General features: G+C 40.0%; 2 protein-coding genes across 2 annotated transcripts; one reads left to right on the top strand and one right to left on the bottom strand.

Moving 5' to 3' along the window:
- Positions 1 to 147: 147 nt before the first annotated feature.
- On the top strand, positions 148 to 16,154 carry npffr1l2 (neuropeptide FF receptor 1 like 2). Its single transcript, XM_049762917.2, has 4 exons — positions 148 to 543; positions 6,507 to 6,843; positions 11,476 to 11,575; positions 15,155 to 16,154. The coding sequence occupies exons 2-4, from the start codon at positions 6,513 to 6,515 to the stop codon at positions 16,146 to 16,148; spliced, it is 1,425 nt and encodes a 474-aa protein (XP_049618874.1). The 5' UTR covers positions 148 to 543; positions 6,507 to 6,512; the 3' UTR covers positions 16,149 to 16,154.
- Positions 3,798 to 6,275, bottom strand: zgc:113274 (uncharacterized protein LOC552925 homolog). Its single transcript, XM_049762946.2, is given in 2 exon segments — positions 3,798 to 5,558; positions 5,560 to 6,275. Coding segments are annotated over 2 exon segments (381 nt in total). The 5' UTR covers positions 5,743 to 6,275; the 3' UTR covers positions 3,798 to 5,360.
- Positions 16,155 to 16,213: the final 59 nt, after the last annotated feature.

The raw sequence follows: 16,213 nt of genomic DNA, 5'->3' as shown, positions 1-16,213 counted from the left end.
TGTCCAGCATCTTTATTCCCTGTTTAAAGCTTGATTTGAGTCAGTTGATGATTACAATTTTATCATATTTGTCTGTCTGACCTCGTTGATTAACATTCCTGTTTGCAGTGGCGCAAAACTGCACTGTATCTTTCTTAAAGGGGTTTCCAATATTTTCACCCTCTCGTGCAAACTGAGTGGTTATTATTTTTTACTTACTTACTTATTTCATCACACCGGAGAAAACACAAATCACTGGGACATAAAAATACAGTACTTATTCAAATAACATATTGTGTCACATTATGTATGACTCCTCACTTGTGACGCCAGATTTATGTCATGACAATTTATAGTGTATATATACCCATGCAGTGGCCACCCCCACTGCTCAGATAGGAAAGTGCAGACAGTGTTTTACTTAGTAGTGGCAAACGAATCAGTCGGCATTTTTTTTGTTTTGAACTATCCAGTTATTTATTCGGCATCTGTTGCGTTTTTCTTTCATTTCGCGAGCTTTATTGCGTAGCTTTTGCTCACTGAACTACCCTCATCGCCATTAAGGTAGGTAAATAGACTTTAATTAATATTCCTGTCGCACGACGTGGCAAAATTGTTCTTTTTCATTTTTTAATTCAGTGCTATCCACTTTTTTTTTTTTTATTAACCTCGTTGCACTGAGAAGCAGGATTTTCGGAATAAGATTGCACAATTGCACAGACCAACAGCTACAGAATGCTGTACTCTCTAACCATTTTCTTAAAAAAACGTATCAAAACAATATTTTATTAAAAGGCGAATTAACACTCGCCATATATATGTTTAAATTACTATTCCGTTAATTCGTGAGGGCTCTGCTCGTTTTCCTCATAGGTGTTGACTCGCAAGCTGTGGCGCAAAATGTTTAAGAATAGTGTACAAAAACGACGCATTTAAGTTTACATATCAAAGAATATATGGTATGTCAGCAAAAAAAGTGAAATCCCACTTCATCTTGGAAGGACACGGGCGGAAAACAAGAAAAAAATTGCAAAACACATTGCCATCCGACATTGCCTTGATTTGACTTGCGGGTTAACAAGAGTGTCAACATTAAATAAATAAATAAATAAATTATATATATATATCTGTACATATATATATATATATATTGAAAATTATTGTATATATTATATATATTTATTATATATATATATATATACGTATGTGTGTGTGTGTGTGAAGTATACTGTGTAGCCATATAATAAATAATTGAAATATTTATCTATTTCAGTACTTATATAATTATTTCTTCAACAGGTGTTTATTTCAATACTTGTACAATGATTTAAATTCTCTCTCTCTTTCTCTTGCTCTCTCTTTCTCTTTCTCTTTCTCTTTCTCTTTCTCTTTCTCTTTCTCTTTCTCTTGCTCTCTCTTTCTCTTGCTCTTTCTCTCTCTCTCTCTCTCTCTCTCTCTCTCTCTCTCTCTCTCTCTCTCTCTCTCTCTCTCTCTCTCTCTCTCTCTCTCTCTCTCTCTCTCTCTCTCTCTCTCTCTCTCTCTCTCTCTCTCTCTCGTTCCGTTTGGCAATGCGATACCCGTTGGCGGGCTCTAGAGTCCCACTGGCCAAAAAGGTCTGATAGGAGTCTATCTTCAACTTGATGGCATCCTTTACTGCCTGTGTCCACCAGCGGGTTCAGGGGTTCCTGCCACGACAGGCACTAACCACCTCATGGCCACAACAATGGGGGCATGGAAAATGGCATACTCAGACTCAATGTTCCCCGCCTCCCACGGAATGTGGGCAAATTTCTGCCGGAGGTGGGAGTTGAAGCTCTCTCTGACGGACTTCTGCCGATTCTGACGTTCCCAGCAAACCCGCACAATACATTTGGGTCTGCTAGGTCGGACCGGCATCTTCCCCCACCATCCGAGCCAACACACCACCAGGTGGTGATCAGTTTACTTCTCGGCACCTCTCTTTACCCGAGTGTCCAAAACATACGGCCGCAAATCCAATGACACGACTACAAAGTTGATCATGGAACTGCAGCCTACGGTGTCCTGGTGCCAAGTGCACACATGGACACCCTAATGTTTTCACATGGTGTTGATTATGGACAATGTATGTCGAGCACAGAAGTCCAATAATCGAACACCACCCGGGTTCTGATCGGGGAGCTGTTCCTCTTAATCATCCCCTTCCAGGTCTCACTGTCATTGCTCACGAGAGCATTGAAGTCACCCAGCAGAACGATGGAGTCCCCAGTCTCTTGTTTCAAGGACTCCAAAAAGGGTGGGTACTCTGAACTGCTGTTTGGTGCATAGACACAAACAACAGTCAGGACCCGTCCCCCCACCCGAAGGCGGAGGGAGGCTACCCTCTCATTCACCAGGGTGAACCGCAATGTGCAGGTACCTAGCCAAGGGCACTAAGTATGCCCACACCTGCTCGGAGCCTCTCACCATGGGCAACTCCAGAGTGGAAGAGAGTCCAACCCCTCAAGAGGACTGGTAGCAGAGCCCAACTTGTGTGTGGAGGCAAGTCCAACTTTGTCTAGTCTGAACTTTTTCTCTCATGCACACCAGCTTGGGCTCCTTTCCTGCCAAAGAGGGGACATTCCTCGTCCCTGGAGCCAGCCTCTGTAGCCAGGGATCGGACCACAAAGGTCCCTGCCTTTGGCTGCCATTCAGCTCATTGTGCACCCGACCCCTTTGGCCCCTGCCACAGGTGGTGAGCCCATGGGAAGGGGGACCCACATTGCCTTTTCGGGCTGTGCCCATGGGTGAAGGCCCGCCCACCAGATGCTCGCCTTCGATCCCCACCTCCAGGTATTCATTGATTCATTCATTGAGTCATTGATTGATGGCACCGTCTTAACCCTGTCATTCTCTCCTATTACACTCACTGGGCAGGACTAGTGCTGTGTTGGCTACATCAAACTGCTTTTCTTAATAACCATCATCATCGTTCCTACAAAAACAATAGGTTCTCAGTGTTAGATATGTGTGTCTAGATTAAAGTTAGGGACATCTAAATTTTTTCAAATTAAACTCAATTTTTACCCGTGGCTGCCTATGGATCTGAGAACCGAGTTCAGGTTTTTCGTTTGTTTAAACCTTCTTAAACTATAAAGAAAACCAACAACCGGGTGCCCCTAGTGGCAGTTGATTACACTGCTGGCAGTAGATTTCCACCACCACTAACAAAATAATTAATTATTTAACTAACTAATTAATAATTACTAATTTAATGAATTAATGACCCCATATTCGCTACCACCAAAATGAATGGATAAAGTAAAAATGCTAACTTTTTTCGGGTTTCTAACGGAAAAAAAAATACATAAATTGAGCTTGTTAGTGTAAAATGGACCATCACAGCTTTTATGTCCCTTTAAATGATTTCTTGACTGAACAAAGGTGGTGGCAAGCAGGTTTTGGTGTTCCCCGAGAAATGAAACTCAGCATTCCCAAAATAATTACTCCCCCCTCCCCACCTACTTGGTACCTCTTGGTAAATAAAAAAAATCATTTAGAAGCTGAATCCTTGGATTTTCTCTGTGTGATTGTTTTGATGAAATGAAACCTTTGCAAGTGATAATTATGCAAATGACACAAAAATCAGGAATGTGGCAAACACTTGTTCAGTTTTTTAAAGAAGTCTTTTAACCATCACAATTGAAAATCAATTTGGAGGCAGCCCTGTAGTATATCGGTGTGTGCATTATTTTCGTATTCTTTCATTGTGGGTTGTGTCTGGGGTGAGATAAATTTACAGAAAACACAGATATCTAGCAAACAGGAAGCAATTATTTTTTCACAGCACTTGTCGCCTATTTATCAATGTCAATGAGCAAACAGAAAAACAAAGGTATGTCAAAGTGTCGCATTTGCAGCTTTAATATCAAATTTTCTTCGAGACACAACATGACACAATGGTGCTGTTTTGTATTCCTTTTCGTAAATGTTCTAGCACACACTAACTCGCGCTCTTTGGCGCGCTCCTTTATATATCACATCTACTTCCCATTGCCGCAAACAAGGTTACAAGCAACATAAAATGTCCACAGTACATACATGAGAAAACTTCACATCACTGCAGTTAACACAAAATATGGTATAAAACAGAAAAAATCACACAATGACATACAGATGTAGTACACTCCATCATAACAACAAATGAGAGTGTAAAAAAGTCAACACAAGGCTTCTTCCTCTGTGTCTTTTTGACATTTTGTATGTCCTGGGAGACAGCTATAATTAATTCCTACCTCATGCCCCAAGCTGAATTCTCGTTTTGTTAAAACTTTGAAGACTAATGAGCACAGCCTCCATGGAGGTGGAATAATAATCTGGTTGGTTCTGCTCAATATCCCGGTTGTCCTCACCTTACGCAAATTATCTGAACAAACTGTTCTATAGAACATTTGACAAATTTGCACACATTGTGTTGCAAACACATTCTCCACATTTTATTGGTGATAACGTATACTGAGAGTGATAGGAAACACAATATATATATCGTTTATAATGAACAAGCAATTCAAAACCAACCATGTTATATTCACTCACCACTGATCATTGATCATAAATGCGGAATACTAAAATAAATCTTGTGAGCAGCAGAACAAGTGTGGTTAAAACGAGGGAAACAAAACCTTATACTCATAATAATGCATCAGCTTGCATCAAGGTCTCCGTTGCTCTATGGCGTAATTTAGGAAAAAAATACGCATCTTCATTTCGCAAAATCACAATTCGAGGTCGATCCTCTCAAACAAATGGCTAGTTTGTCACTAGTTCGCTAGTAAGGATTTTTTCTTTGAACCCGCACCCTCCTAACTGTGAGGCGGACGTGCTAACCAGTGCCCCACCGAGATCTTGTATGAAATTCATTATTTCTGAAACCTATGTATTTTGAAATCAGCCTCATAGCTCATAAGCCATTGTTCTTATCGGGAATTAATCAAGACTGGTCATGATAGTGTCCTGCCCACCTGTGTGGCACGACACCACAAGCATGGCCGACTCACTTGTTTTTTCATGACTGCACCGGCTTCGAACGTCCATTCAGTCATGGGTATAGGATTCTTATTAAATCTACTTTTATTGCTTTCAGCGTCTGCCAGATATGATCCCCACCGGTCATGCTCTCGTCCTCGAGCTTGCAAGTGTGGTGGAAATGTGTGAGAACAAGTTACGTAGGTGGTACTGTAATTAGTACCTTAAGTCCAGTTTCATATATAGTATCCAGCAGAGACTGGACAAGGAGAGTTGTACAGTTGGAGTGTAGGGGAGAGTAGGGTTAAAAGTTTATCAGCACATTGCAGTTAACATTCAGAATTAGGCTAGGTTGAAACTATCCACTCCAAATAACTATCACATAACCAATACTTCATCTAACCTGCTTTTTTGTCTCTGGTCCAGCTGGCAGGCATGTCAATGTGATTCTTTTGTGCAAATTCAAAAGTCAGTTCATGGCATTTCATGGCATCTATGCCATGAAACATTGCTGCTTGGGTTTTAATATGGTCAACAAGCTCTTTCTCCATGGTCTCATTAAAAACAGATTTGGCAGCGGCTGTTCTTTCATATCTTGGCTTTGTTACTGCGCCTACTTTTTTTCTTATCCATATATCGTTTTATGGTCATCCTGCAGATCTTCATCTCCTTTCCAACCTGACGTATGGTCTTTCCCTCTTGCACCTCTTTTACTGCTCTTTCCAACTCCTCAAGAGGAGTTGAAACCCTGTCTGTCTTGCGTTTGTAGTTGCGTGCCATGATGGTCTAAAATTTTGAATATCACATAGTTTTAGTGATCAAATGTAAGAATACAATGTACAATGACAATAAAATACCACAAAGTACTATATAGTAAAAAAAAGAAAAAAAGTTGCACAGTGGCACAACTTACCCCAGGCTCTTTGGCACAAATTACCCCAGACCCACCAGTTTGAAAGAAAAATGCATCCCCCTGCTGCTAACTGGACTCATGCTGTAGCATACTAAAGCACTAAAACGTGTGAACTGTTTTCAAAGTTGTTTATAATTGTTTAAACACAGCAATCAAAAAACATTAATCATAGAAATGTTACTTTTGAGGGCAAAAAACGTTTTTTGAACTTAAATGTGCTTACCTCTCAAGCCACGTGTCTCCCTTCTCTGCAGGATAAGTGAAATGGATGCCCCTTCAAAAATAGGTGGTCACATGACCAACTTCTTCTGTGGTTTTCTGGAAAACAGGGGTGGTACTACTTGCCCCTTGGCACAAATTACCCCACTCTCCCCTTCCTATGATGAAAATCACAGACCTCGGTCATACATTTAAGTGAGAGGAATTGCACAATCAGTGGCTGATTTTACCCCTCTGTATATGCTGGGAAAAAAAAATTATTGATGGAGGTGGATGAAAATTGTTATTGTGTATCCCTAATAAATTTGCCATTCTAATCAGTACTAACCTTAGCTGTACTTTTCATTGTACATGAACCTTGCTGCTAAGAGCTCTAAATCTGTCTGTTGTTCACATCTATTTCTATTCTCAGGAAAGAATGGAGATGCTGGACAACCTGCAAGACGACATGGTGCAGATGGGAATTGAATCAGGCAACATAACCTCTAAAATCAGCCTAGAGGTGTCCATGAACTTTACATTATTCCCCTATTACCAACATTCGTTGTATGTGGCTACAAGCTATATCCTGGCATACCTCTTCATCTTCCTGCTGTGTATGGTGGGGAACAGTCTGGTCTGTTTGGTCGTCCTTGGAAGCCATCATATGCACACGGTCACCAACCTCCTCATCTTAAACTTGGCGATCAGTGACCTCCTGGTGGGTATCTTCTGTATCCCCACAACACTTGTGGACAACCTCATAACAGGTAATTATCCGTGCAATATTTAAGCTTCATAAAAATAGTTTATTCGACTTTCTCAAAGGCACTTAACAGTGGTCACAAAACAGACTTGCATCTCTCCAGAAGCCAATTTCAATTACCATTTTTTTTGGTCTGTCGTGGTTATAGTGGCTCCACCCTTAAGGAACCAGAGGGTTGAAAGTTTGAATCTTGCAATAGAACAAAACGTGGAAAATAAGGAAATAGAGACTTGATGCAGGGATGCTAGTCAACATCCTGAGCACTACAGAGGTGCCCTTGAGAAAACACTTGGGAGGCAAATGTGGGATGTAATGCATGCACCATGCAGTATATACAAAGCAAAGACCTTCAGAAAAAACTGCAGTAATCCATTTGAGGGATGGGATGGGGCAAAATTCAACTTGAAATGGTACTACCATTCCACAATAAAACACTGACTGCAACAAGAATCATAAAGGCTGGTTGGCTTTGTTGAAAATGAATGAAGGATTATGCTCATCTTTGAACAGACAAAAAAAAAATGACAGAATATATATTTTTTTATAAGATTCTGTATGGAATGTGACAAAATATTATATTGTCATCTCCCATAGTGCACTTTTATGGTGAGTCTCTTTACAGTATTTTCCTCCATGTATTGTTAGTACTGCAAAATTAAGCAATATATGTCCAGGGCTGGACTGGCCGTTCAGCACCGCATGAAGATAGACTGGTGCCTTTAGGGGCCAATGTGGTGCAATTAGTAATTATGTGCCTAGCCCACAAATCAAACAAAGCAGCAAATTAAGACCTTTACAAAATAAACAGTAAATACATCCTTTAGAGGTACATGGTAGTCAGGAGTGGAACTGGCCAGGGGGGCAAATTAAAATGCCATAGCTAAAAGAATACATCTTTTGAAAAACTAAAACATTTCTTACAGTCATTGTCGCTACACAATATTATTTGGCATGCAGTAATGGCACAGACAAAAGCCTTTTCATTATCTTGTAAATTTCACCATAACCTTACTCTTTACTGGGTTCTCGATGAATGAATGTTGTTTTATGGAAGCGTGACCATCGATTATGGGAACAATGACTTATCACTGATAGAAAGGGTAGCAAGCATGAACGTGTGCTCTTGTGCTGAGGTCAGCTCGTGCCAAAGCCTGGGGCCTGGGTACGATTCCCAAATTGGGTGTTTGTTTCTGCGGTGTACTTGGGTTTGCGCTTTGACCACTCTGATTTTGATGCTAATGACAGACATGGAGCAGATTGGTTGGAAAAACACTACTTTCAGCCCGCAGGCACCGACGTACCGTTATGCCCAGTTCTACCAGTGAAAGGTCAAGTAAAATACCAAAAGAGAGTAAACTTGACATATGCACACAGACTATTACGCTTTGTGCTAGGCTAAAGCCTGGAATGTCAATAACAACAGAACCAATATGGGTGGAACTTATCGATTCAACTGACTTGTTGTTGTTTTTTTTTAAATTGGTTGGTTGTTTATTACCATGGCTCAGTACCCATTTCTAGTGCCACCTTATGTAAAGAATGGGGTAATCAACATGACCTGTTTTGAATAGCAACATGTTATCATTTATGGATTCAATTAAACGGAGTTTTGTTGCATTGACATTCTACCAGTTTATTGGTAACAACCGTTTTACAGCTCATGCACTTTAAAGGTACAGAGAGCTCTTACACGGGTGTGTTATGCCACGACAGCAATTTGTCACCATTTACAATACAACACACCCCACACTCAATGGCAATGATGTGGTGGGCCGAATCTGGCCCCCGGGCCTTGAGTTTGACACGTGCTGTAAGCAGTGAATTATGGTGATTGATTGGAAAGGGAAGAAAACATTGAGTGAGTCAGCGTTTGACAATACAATTGGACCACTATTTCTGAAAACGACTCATATGGATAACCTTGCATGATTTCTTTGACACACACACACACACACACACACCGGTCAAAAGAGCAGGTTTCTTGCGTCAGTACAGCCCTGTACATCATATGCTTTATGTTACTCCATTGCAATAAGAATCCCAACACAATCGAGAATGGAGTCAATCTATGTATCCTGCATTTAGTTTTGTTTACTGACTTTTGCGTGACTCATTTCATACTTGGCAGGGTGTCATATTAAGCATCCATCTATATTCTATACCTATTATGTTGTTCTTTCATTTGTCCATCCCCATTTTCTTCCTCATGCTGTTCAGTCATTGTTGAATGTGAAGCCCTTAAAATGAAAGCTGCAATCCTGCCTAGAAAATCAAAGGACACATACTGTGCTTCGAGAATGTCTTTACAATGCTTCACCTTTCAAACATTATGATACAGCTGGATTCCAAAATGTAATAAATTAAGACTCCTTCAAACGTCTGCACCCAACACCCCATGACGACAGTAAGTAAACAAAGTGTGGGTGTGATGAATTAAAGAAAACAAAAACTAATTGAGTTCAAGTGCATCCAGTTTTCACTGAGGAACCTTTTGATGTTTCCGTAGCTTAATTTGAATTGACCATTGCTTAATAATAATGCAAGTTATTTATTCTTTCTTGTGCGGCCTGGTACTAAATGTTTCACGGACCGGTACTGGTCCACGGCCCGGGGATTGGGGACCGCTGCTTTACGACATATGTCACTTCTCCTTTTCCTTGCAATGACAGAAATTGATGCAATCGCTTACGCGCAATTAGTGCTGGCATAAGCTCCACGTTACTGGTCATATTCCTGTATCTATCTCTCAAGCGATTCTTAGCAAAATAAGGTGGGGAGTTGTCGGTAACTCTCCTGTATCATACTGTCACTTGCTTCTGCTTTCCTCCACCAGAACGCTTCTTTATGCTCAGTCACAAGCTGTCACAACACCCGCAACAATGCCCAAAAGTTTAAAATGACCAGGATCTGACTGCATTGTAGCTCAAGATAGAATCGAATCCAAGTCCATTATTGTACAAAATAATATACAGCGGGCATCCAAGTTGTTCTCTCTGGGGCAAACAGCTTTCATTTTTTGATGGTGGACAGAGAGAAAAGGTTTCATCAGTCTTAATAAACGTAACAAGCAGAGAAAAGGAAGCAAAATAAAACAAGGACTGATATAATTAATCGATATTTATATGCAAATCCGTCCAAGTCCTCATCTTCTGTATCCAAATTAAACAGTTGGGCAAGTTCGCCATTAAACATGCCACGTTCCTTCTCGTTATTGTCTCGTCGTTGCCACGTTGATCTTCTGCAATGATCCTGGCTTTCCAGAAAGCTCTAATTGTGCCTCGTAAGGATGTCTCTTTGGCTATGCCATTTTAGAGGGTCCTAATGCTGTCTTTGCACAAACCAGTGGTTCTTAACCTGGGTTCAATCGAACCCTAGGGGTTCTGTGAGTCGGTCACAGGGGTTTGGCAGAGCCTCCACTGCAGAGGTCCGAACACACCTGATTTATGAATTCGTGATAACGCATATCTGAACTGGTCTTGCAAAGGCAACAGCAGAAGTCACACTGATTTGCAGGTATGTAATTTGTTATGAGTTCATGCATTGTGTTGATTTTATTCTTTGAATAAGATAATGTTCATGCACGGCTAATTTTGTGCACCAGTAAAAAACATCAATGTCTTGAATTTGAAAAAATCAATTTAATTTTTTACTAAAGAGGGGTTCGGTTAATGCGCAAAAAAAAATGGTGGGGTTCGGTACCTCCAACAAGGTTAAGAACCATTGGCACAACGATAGTATTTATATATCAATGGTGGCAGGGGTACATACTCTACGAGTTAGGTACAGTCCTCTGATTGGTTTACCGGCCCGATCTACGTAAAACGTAATGTCCTCTGATTGGTTCATCGGGTCTTTTTATTTTGTATAATTTCGTAAGGATCTCCCAAGTGCTATTTTCATGTCCTTATAGGGTGTTGTATGCAGAATTTTGAAGAAAAGTAATGAATTTAATCGATTTAGTAATACGATCAGCCTAAAACAAATATTTTTTGAACTGATTGGGTTGGCTGCAATAATGTGAAAATTGAGCACATCCATCAAAGCATGGTGACAACACTGAACTACCCAGAGAGATACTTGTGTAAAAGTGAAAATCTGAAAAATCTGTAAATGTGTTGAGAGACACTAAACAATTGAATGAAAACAACAGTATGGTATCTTCACCTTAGACCAGGGATGTCAAACTCATTTTTGTCACGTGCTGCATTGCAGTCACAGTTTCCTTCGGTGGGCCATTATGACCGTCAACCCAAATAAATGTATGACCGTCTCATATTATATACAGTATAGGCTACGCAACAAACTGATGACTACCTAGTTTTGAAATCAAAACCTAGTAAAAACTGTTAATTTAAAAAAATAAAAAAAACTAGGAAGAGCGCTGAAGACAATTTGCAATTGACACATAGTCGATGCACAATTTGTCTTCACGGGCCAAATATAATTGCAATTGCCCGGGGGCCAGAGTTTGAGACCCCTGCTTTAGACTATTGTTTTGACAAATGATGATTTACAATATAAATAATGTACACTCTTCCCATCAGACCATCATAAATATCAACTTCATCTTCTGACCTAATAGATCATGTTTTACAGTATTTTTTTATATTCTCAGTCTGTGAGTTCTTTTTAACAGGTTGGCCCTTTTCCAACGTTGTCTGCAAGATGAGCGGTTTTGTGCAGGGTGTGTCTGTGTCTGCATCAGTCTTCACGTTGGTTGCAATTGCTGTTGAAAGGTTTGTAGTATTTGTTATTCTACTCATGCACTGTTTACAATAATGTTTTTCAAGATTGAAAATAACATTTGTTTGCCTGAAACTACTACAAAAGTATTGTTTCTAAAAAAAAAGCAGAAGGTATCTTGAAAACAGTATGAATAATAACTAGCCTAATTGCCTAATTACCTAATATAACCTTTATTGGTCAAAAGACTTACACTTGGTCATGTTGAGATCAAAAACCTCTTTTAAAATTAAGACCTGGCTAAGAAAGGCAGCAGCAAAAAACAAACAAAAAAAAAACTGGTTCCATGTCTTTCGTTTTAGATTTACAAACATTTAAAAACACCAGTTCCTAGAGACGTTAAGACTTTCTGAAACTGATTGCAGGCTAAAGGTGCTGTGAAACCAAAAAGCTCTCATCAAAAAGGCAATATATAAATCAATGTATATTGAAGATTATATCCACCTCAAATTTACAATCACTACAGATGAAATAAAAAACCGACTTGTATTAAAGGGATCAAAGCCTTTTCCTTACATACATATTTTGATGATGTGGCTCAGTGCACAAGAGAGCAGAAACTGCATCTGAATCAGCCAATATAGGTTAATTAAAGGCAACAGCATAGAAATGTGTTTTGAATCGTGTCTTGAATGTTTCTACTAAGGTAGCAGCTCTGATATGTATGAGTAGGGCATTCCAAAGCTCTAGAGTCCGAATGGATAATGCTCTCGACCCTGCAGACTTCTTTTTTCCCCTTGGGGTCACTAAAAGGCCAATGTTTTGTGAACGAAGGTTTCGGGACAAAATGTAAGGTACAACTAGGTCACCATGCAATTTTTCATAGGTTAGTGAAAGAACCTTGAAGTCACATCTTAAGTGGACCAGGAGCATGTTGGCTAGTATTGAGGTAAAACGATCTAACTTTCTTATCCTTGTGAGCAGTCCAGCTACAGTGTTTTGTACTAACTGTCAACTTTTTATACTAGACATAGGAAGACTAGAAAAAACATAAACAAGGCGTGACATAACAAACATGTATAATAATTTCTGCATTATGGGTTGAAGGAATCGGACGGAGCTTAACAATATTGTGGAGGTAAAAAAAACACAGTTCTAGTTATGTTCTTGATGTGTTTTTGAAAGGGGAGAGTTTGGTCAAATATAACAGATTCGTTACAGAATCACTTTTACAATCATCAAGGTTTACAGTGCCGTCCTTAAATAGGTGCTGATGACGAGCAGGGCTAATTATCAATGCCTCGGTTTTATCTGGGTTGAGAAGTACGAAATTGAGACATCCAGTGTTTCATCTCAGCAAGACCCACCTCAAAATTACAGCAATCCCACAGATTTGTCATTTCTAACGGCATATATAATTGGGTGGCATCCGCATGACAATGAAAACTGATGTTATGATTACGTATAATGTCCCCAAGCAGAAGCATGTAAATACTTACCAGTATAGGTCCAAGTACCAATCTCTGTGGGACACCAGATGTAACATCATTAAGGTCAGAAGTTGTGTTGCGGTGGGTCCTGCCTGAGAGTTAAGAACTAAACCAGGAGAGTGCTGACAGCAAAATACCAACGCATGTTTCAAGGGGATCTAATAATATTTTGTGATCGACAGTGTCAAAGGCAGCACTGAGATCGAGTGACAATAGTACCGATTAGGTGTTGGAGTCCATAGCTAACTTACTTACTTTAGCAAGGGTTGTCTCAGTATAGTGGTCAGCTCTCAGAACGGACTGAAAAGGTTCAAATCGATTGTTTGCAACCATATAATCATTAAGTTGTTGCCTTACGACTTTATCGAGAATTTTTACAATGACCGGGAGGTTTGTAACTGGCGTATATTTACTGAGGCAGTCTGGGTCGAGGTTTAGTTGCTTAAGTAATGCTTGAATAATCGCGGTCTTAAAGGCTGTTGGCATACTGCCAGAGGAGATGGGCAAATTAATTAATCAACAGATTAATTAAAGAATACGGTCCAAGAATCTGAAGAAGTTCTTTAACGGGTTTGCCAGGAAGCAGGTTGAGTAAGAAAGTTGTCTGTTATGCCGCACTAACCAGTTCTGTAAGACAAAAATTGCAAAAAAAATCGTCGGATGAGTGGGTGGAGGTGTCGGAGGTCGGCTGCGTTAGCTTTGCCAAAGTATCAAATAAGTATTTAGGCTTGTTTTTATTGAGATGAATAGATCAAGAGAAATAATTAGTTTTTGCTAAAGCGAGCACGTCTTTATGTTTCAGCACTGACAGAAGACCTCAAGTTCAATTAAACATCATTTGAGCTCAAGCATAACTAAGTGTGCGAGTATCATTCATGTAAGCCTCCTAGGACGCGTTTTAAGAAATAAAGGTACTACTTAATCGAGGCTGTTTAAAAAAGCGGCATTGAAATCATTTGTGAGATTATCAATTGAACCAATATAAGAGGGAAATGAGGCAGTTGCCAGAGGTACTAACAGTGACAGAAAGCCAAAACTTCAAGTTGTATAAAGTAGTAATCAGACATACATAACAGTACTATACGGTAGTACCATTATATTTGAGATTGCCACTCCTCGGGATTGTCCCAAATCTAAAGTATTTCCATTTTAATGCGTTGCTACATGTATTGCTTGTGTGAAACCAAACATATCTATTATTGTCTAAAACGCAAAAGCAAGTGGTTCTGATGGTAAATTCATATAAATATTGAAGTCCCCCATAATTAGCTGCCTATATAGGTCACCAAGTCAGCCACTAATTCTGAAAATTCATATAAAAAGCCAGAGTAAGCGCCAAGTGGACGGCAGATAACTGCAACATAAATCAACAGCAAGGCTGTAGATCGAATGACGACAACTTCAAAAGCTTTAAAAGGGTTATTCTAGCGAGGGCTAAGTCTGAGATCAGACTCGGAAATAAGGGCTACATTTCCACCCTGCGTTGCTACATTTATTATTTGCATGAAACCAAACATATCAATTATTGTCTAAAACGCAAAAGCCTAATTACCCATAATCATCCCATAATTACTATCTGCACACATAGGTCACCAAGTTAGCCACAAATTCTGAAAATTCATATAATAAGCCAGTTCTAAACGTTTTATTCGAGCGAGGCTGATTGGAAATAAGGGCTACACTTCCATCCTTCTTACAAAGACAAGCAACAAAAAGCGAGCCCTCATTAAGCGGCAGCAATTCATTAGGTATTAACCAGGTCTTGCAAAGACCAATCATGTTAACATTATGGTCTCTAATGAGGTCAAGAACTAGTAGTGCTTTTGTGGAGAGTGATCTAACATTCATAATAATATTCAATATTATTGAGTTATATATTCTCTCTCTCTCTTTTTCTCTCTTTCTCTCTCTCTACATATATATATATATATATACAATGTCAGCCGATCAGCATGGCAAGAGCAGATTCTAATAGGTTGATCAGAGTTCTTACCCTCACTGTTGCAGCAAAAGGAAAAGAAAAAAAACACACCACTTTTGTAATCCGACAAATGTCATGCAAAAAGTTTGGAAAAAGTTTCTAACATGCTATTTTTTCCTCTTTTGAGGCTTTCTGTAACACCCATTTTTTTCCCCCTACAGGTTTCGCTGCATAGTGTTCCTGCATAACAAGACAACCTTCGTGGCTGCCAAGGCAGCTATTGCTGTTATCTGGCTACTAGCAATGGCGATCATGTGTCCAGCCGCAGTGGCATTGACTGTGGAGGAAATTCCTTGGCACTACATGGTCTATAATGACGATGTAAACCATACGATACCCCTCTACACCTGTTATGAAAACTTTGCAAACCCAAAGATGACAAAAGTTTATACTGCAGTTCTTTTTGCTCTTGTCTACCTGGTTCCATTGATGGTCATCACACTTATGTATGGTACCATTGGTGCCAAACTATGCTTATCTGTGGTTGGAAACAGAATGCCACAGGAAACCAACATCCATGTCAGGAGTAAGAGACGAGGTAAGGCAGTGTTCTCCCAGAAAAAGATTCGGGCGATAAAGATGCTGGTCCTGGTGACCTTGCTTTTCATGTTATCATGGTTGCCACTCTGGACCCTCATGATGATGGCAGACTATGCGGGCTTGGCAAGAGACAAACTCGATCTATTGAACAGCTACATCTTCCCCTTTGCTCATTGGCTGGCTTTTGCCAATTCCAGCATCAACCCCATAATCTACGGCTATTACAATGAGAATTTCAAAAAAGGATTTCAGGCGGTATGCAAATCCTCAACCTGTCTCGTGCAATGGCATGTGTGTAGAAGGATTACAACCTGTTTTAGGAGTCGTAGGTCTGTGCAAGTCCCTTTTGAAGGTACCAGTTCCAAAAATTGCGGTAGCTATAAGAACCGGCTGTTATTTCGAGTGAGAAATAGAGTCCACAATGACAAATTCAACATGGGCAAACGTGAGTTGAACAGGAGTACTAAGGAGGGGTGTGTGGGAGCTCTGTCTGGGAGGAGTGCTTCGCATGAAGGGATAGAAATGGCAACGATGAACAAGAAGGGCGGCCGTAGTGAGGCGTTGGAGAAAGCCAGCCCGCTGTCAGTTTCACTGTACCATGCATGGGATAACTGAATTCACTTAGAATATACCTATACTAACAAAAATTGAACATCAGATGAACTTGAAAGAAATTGAAT

This window comes from Syngnathus scovelli, chromosome 3 (genome assembly GCF_024217435.2).
Source record: "Syngnathus scovelli strain Florida chromosome 3, RoL_Ssco_1.2, whole genome shotgun sequence".
Taxonomy (NCBI): Eukaryota; Metazoa; Chordata; class Actinopteri; order Syngnathiformes; family Syngnathidae; genus Syngnathus; species Syngnathus scovelli.
The sequence above is the reverse complement of the archived record's forward strand: the minus strand, read 5'-3'. Positions and strand labels throughout refer to the sequence as shown.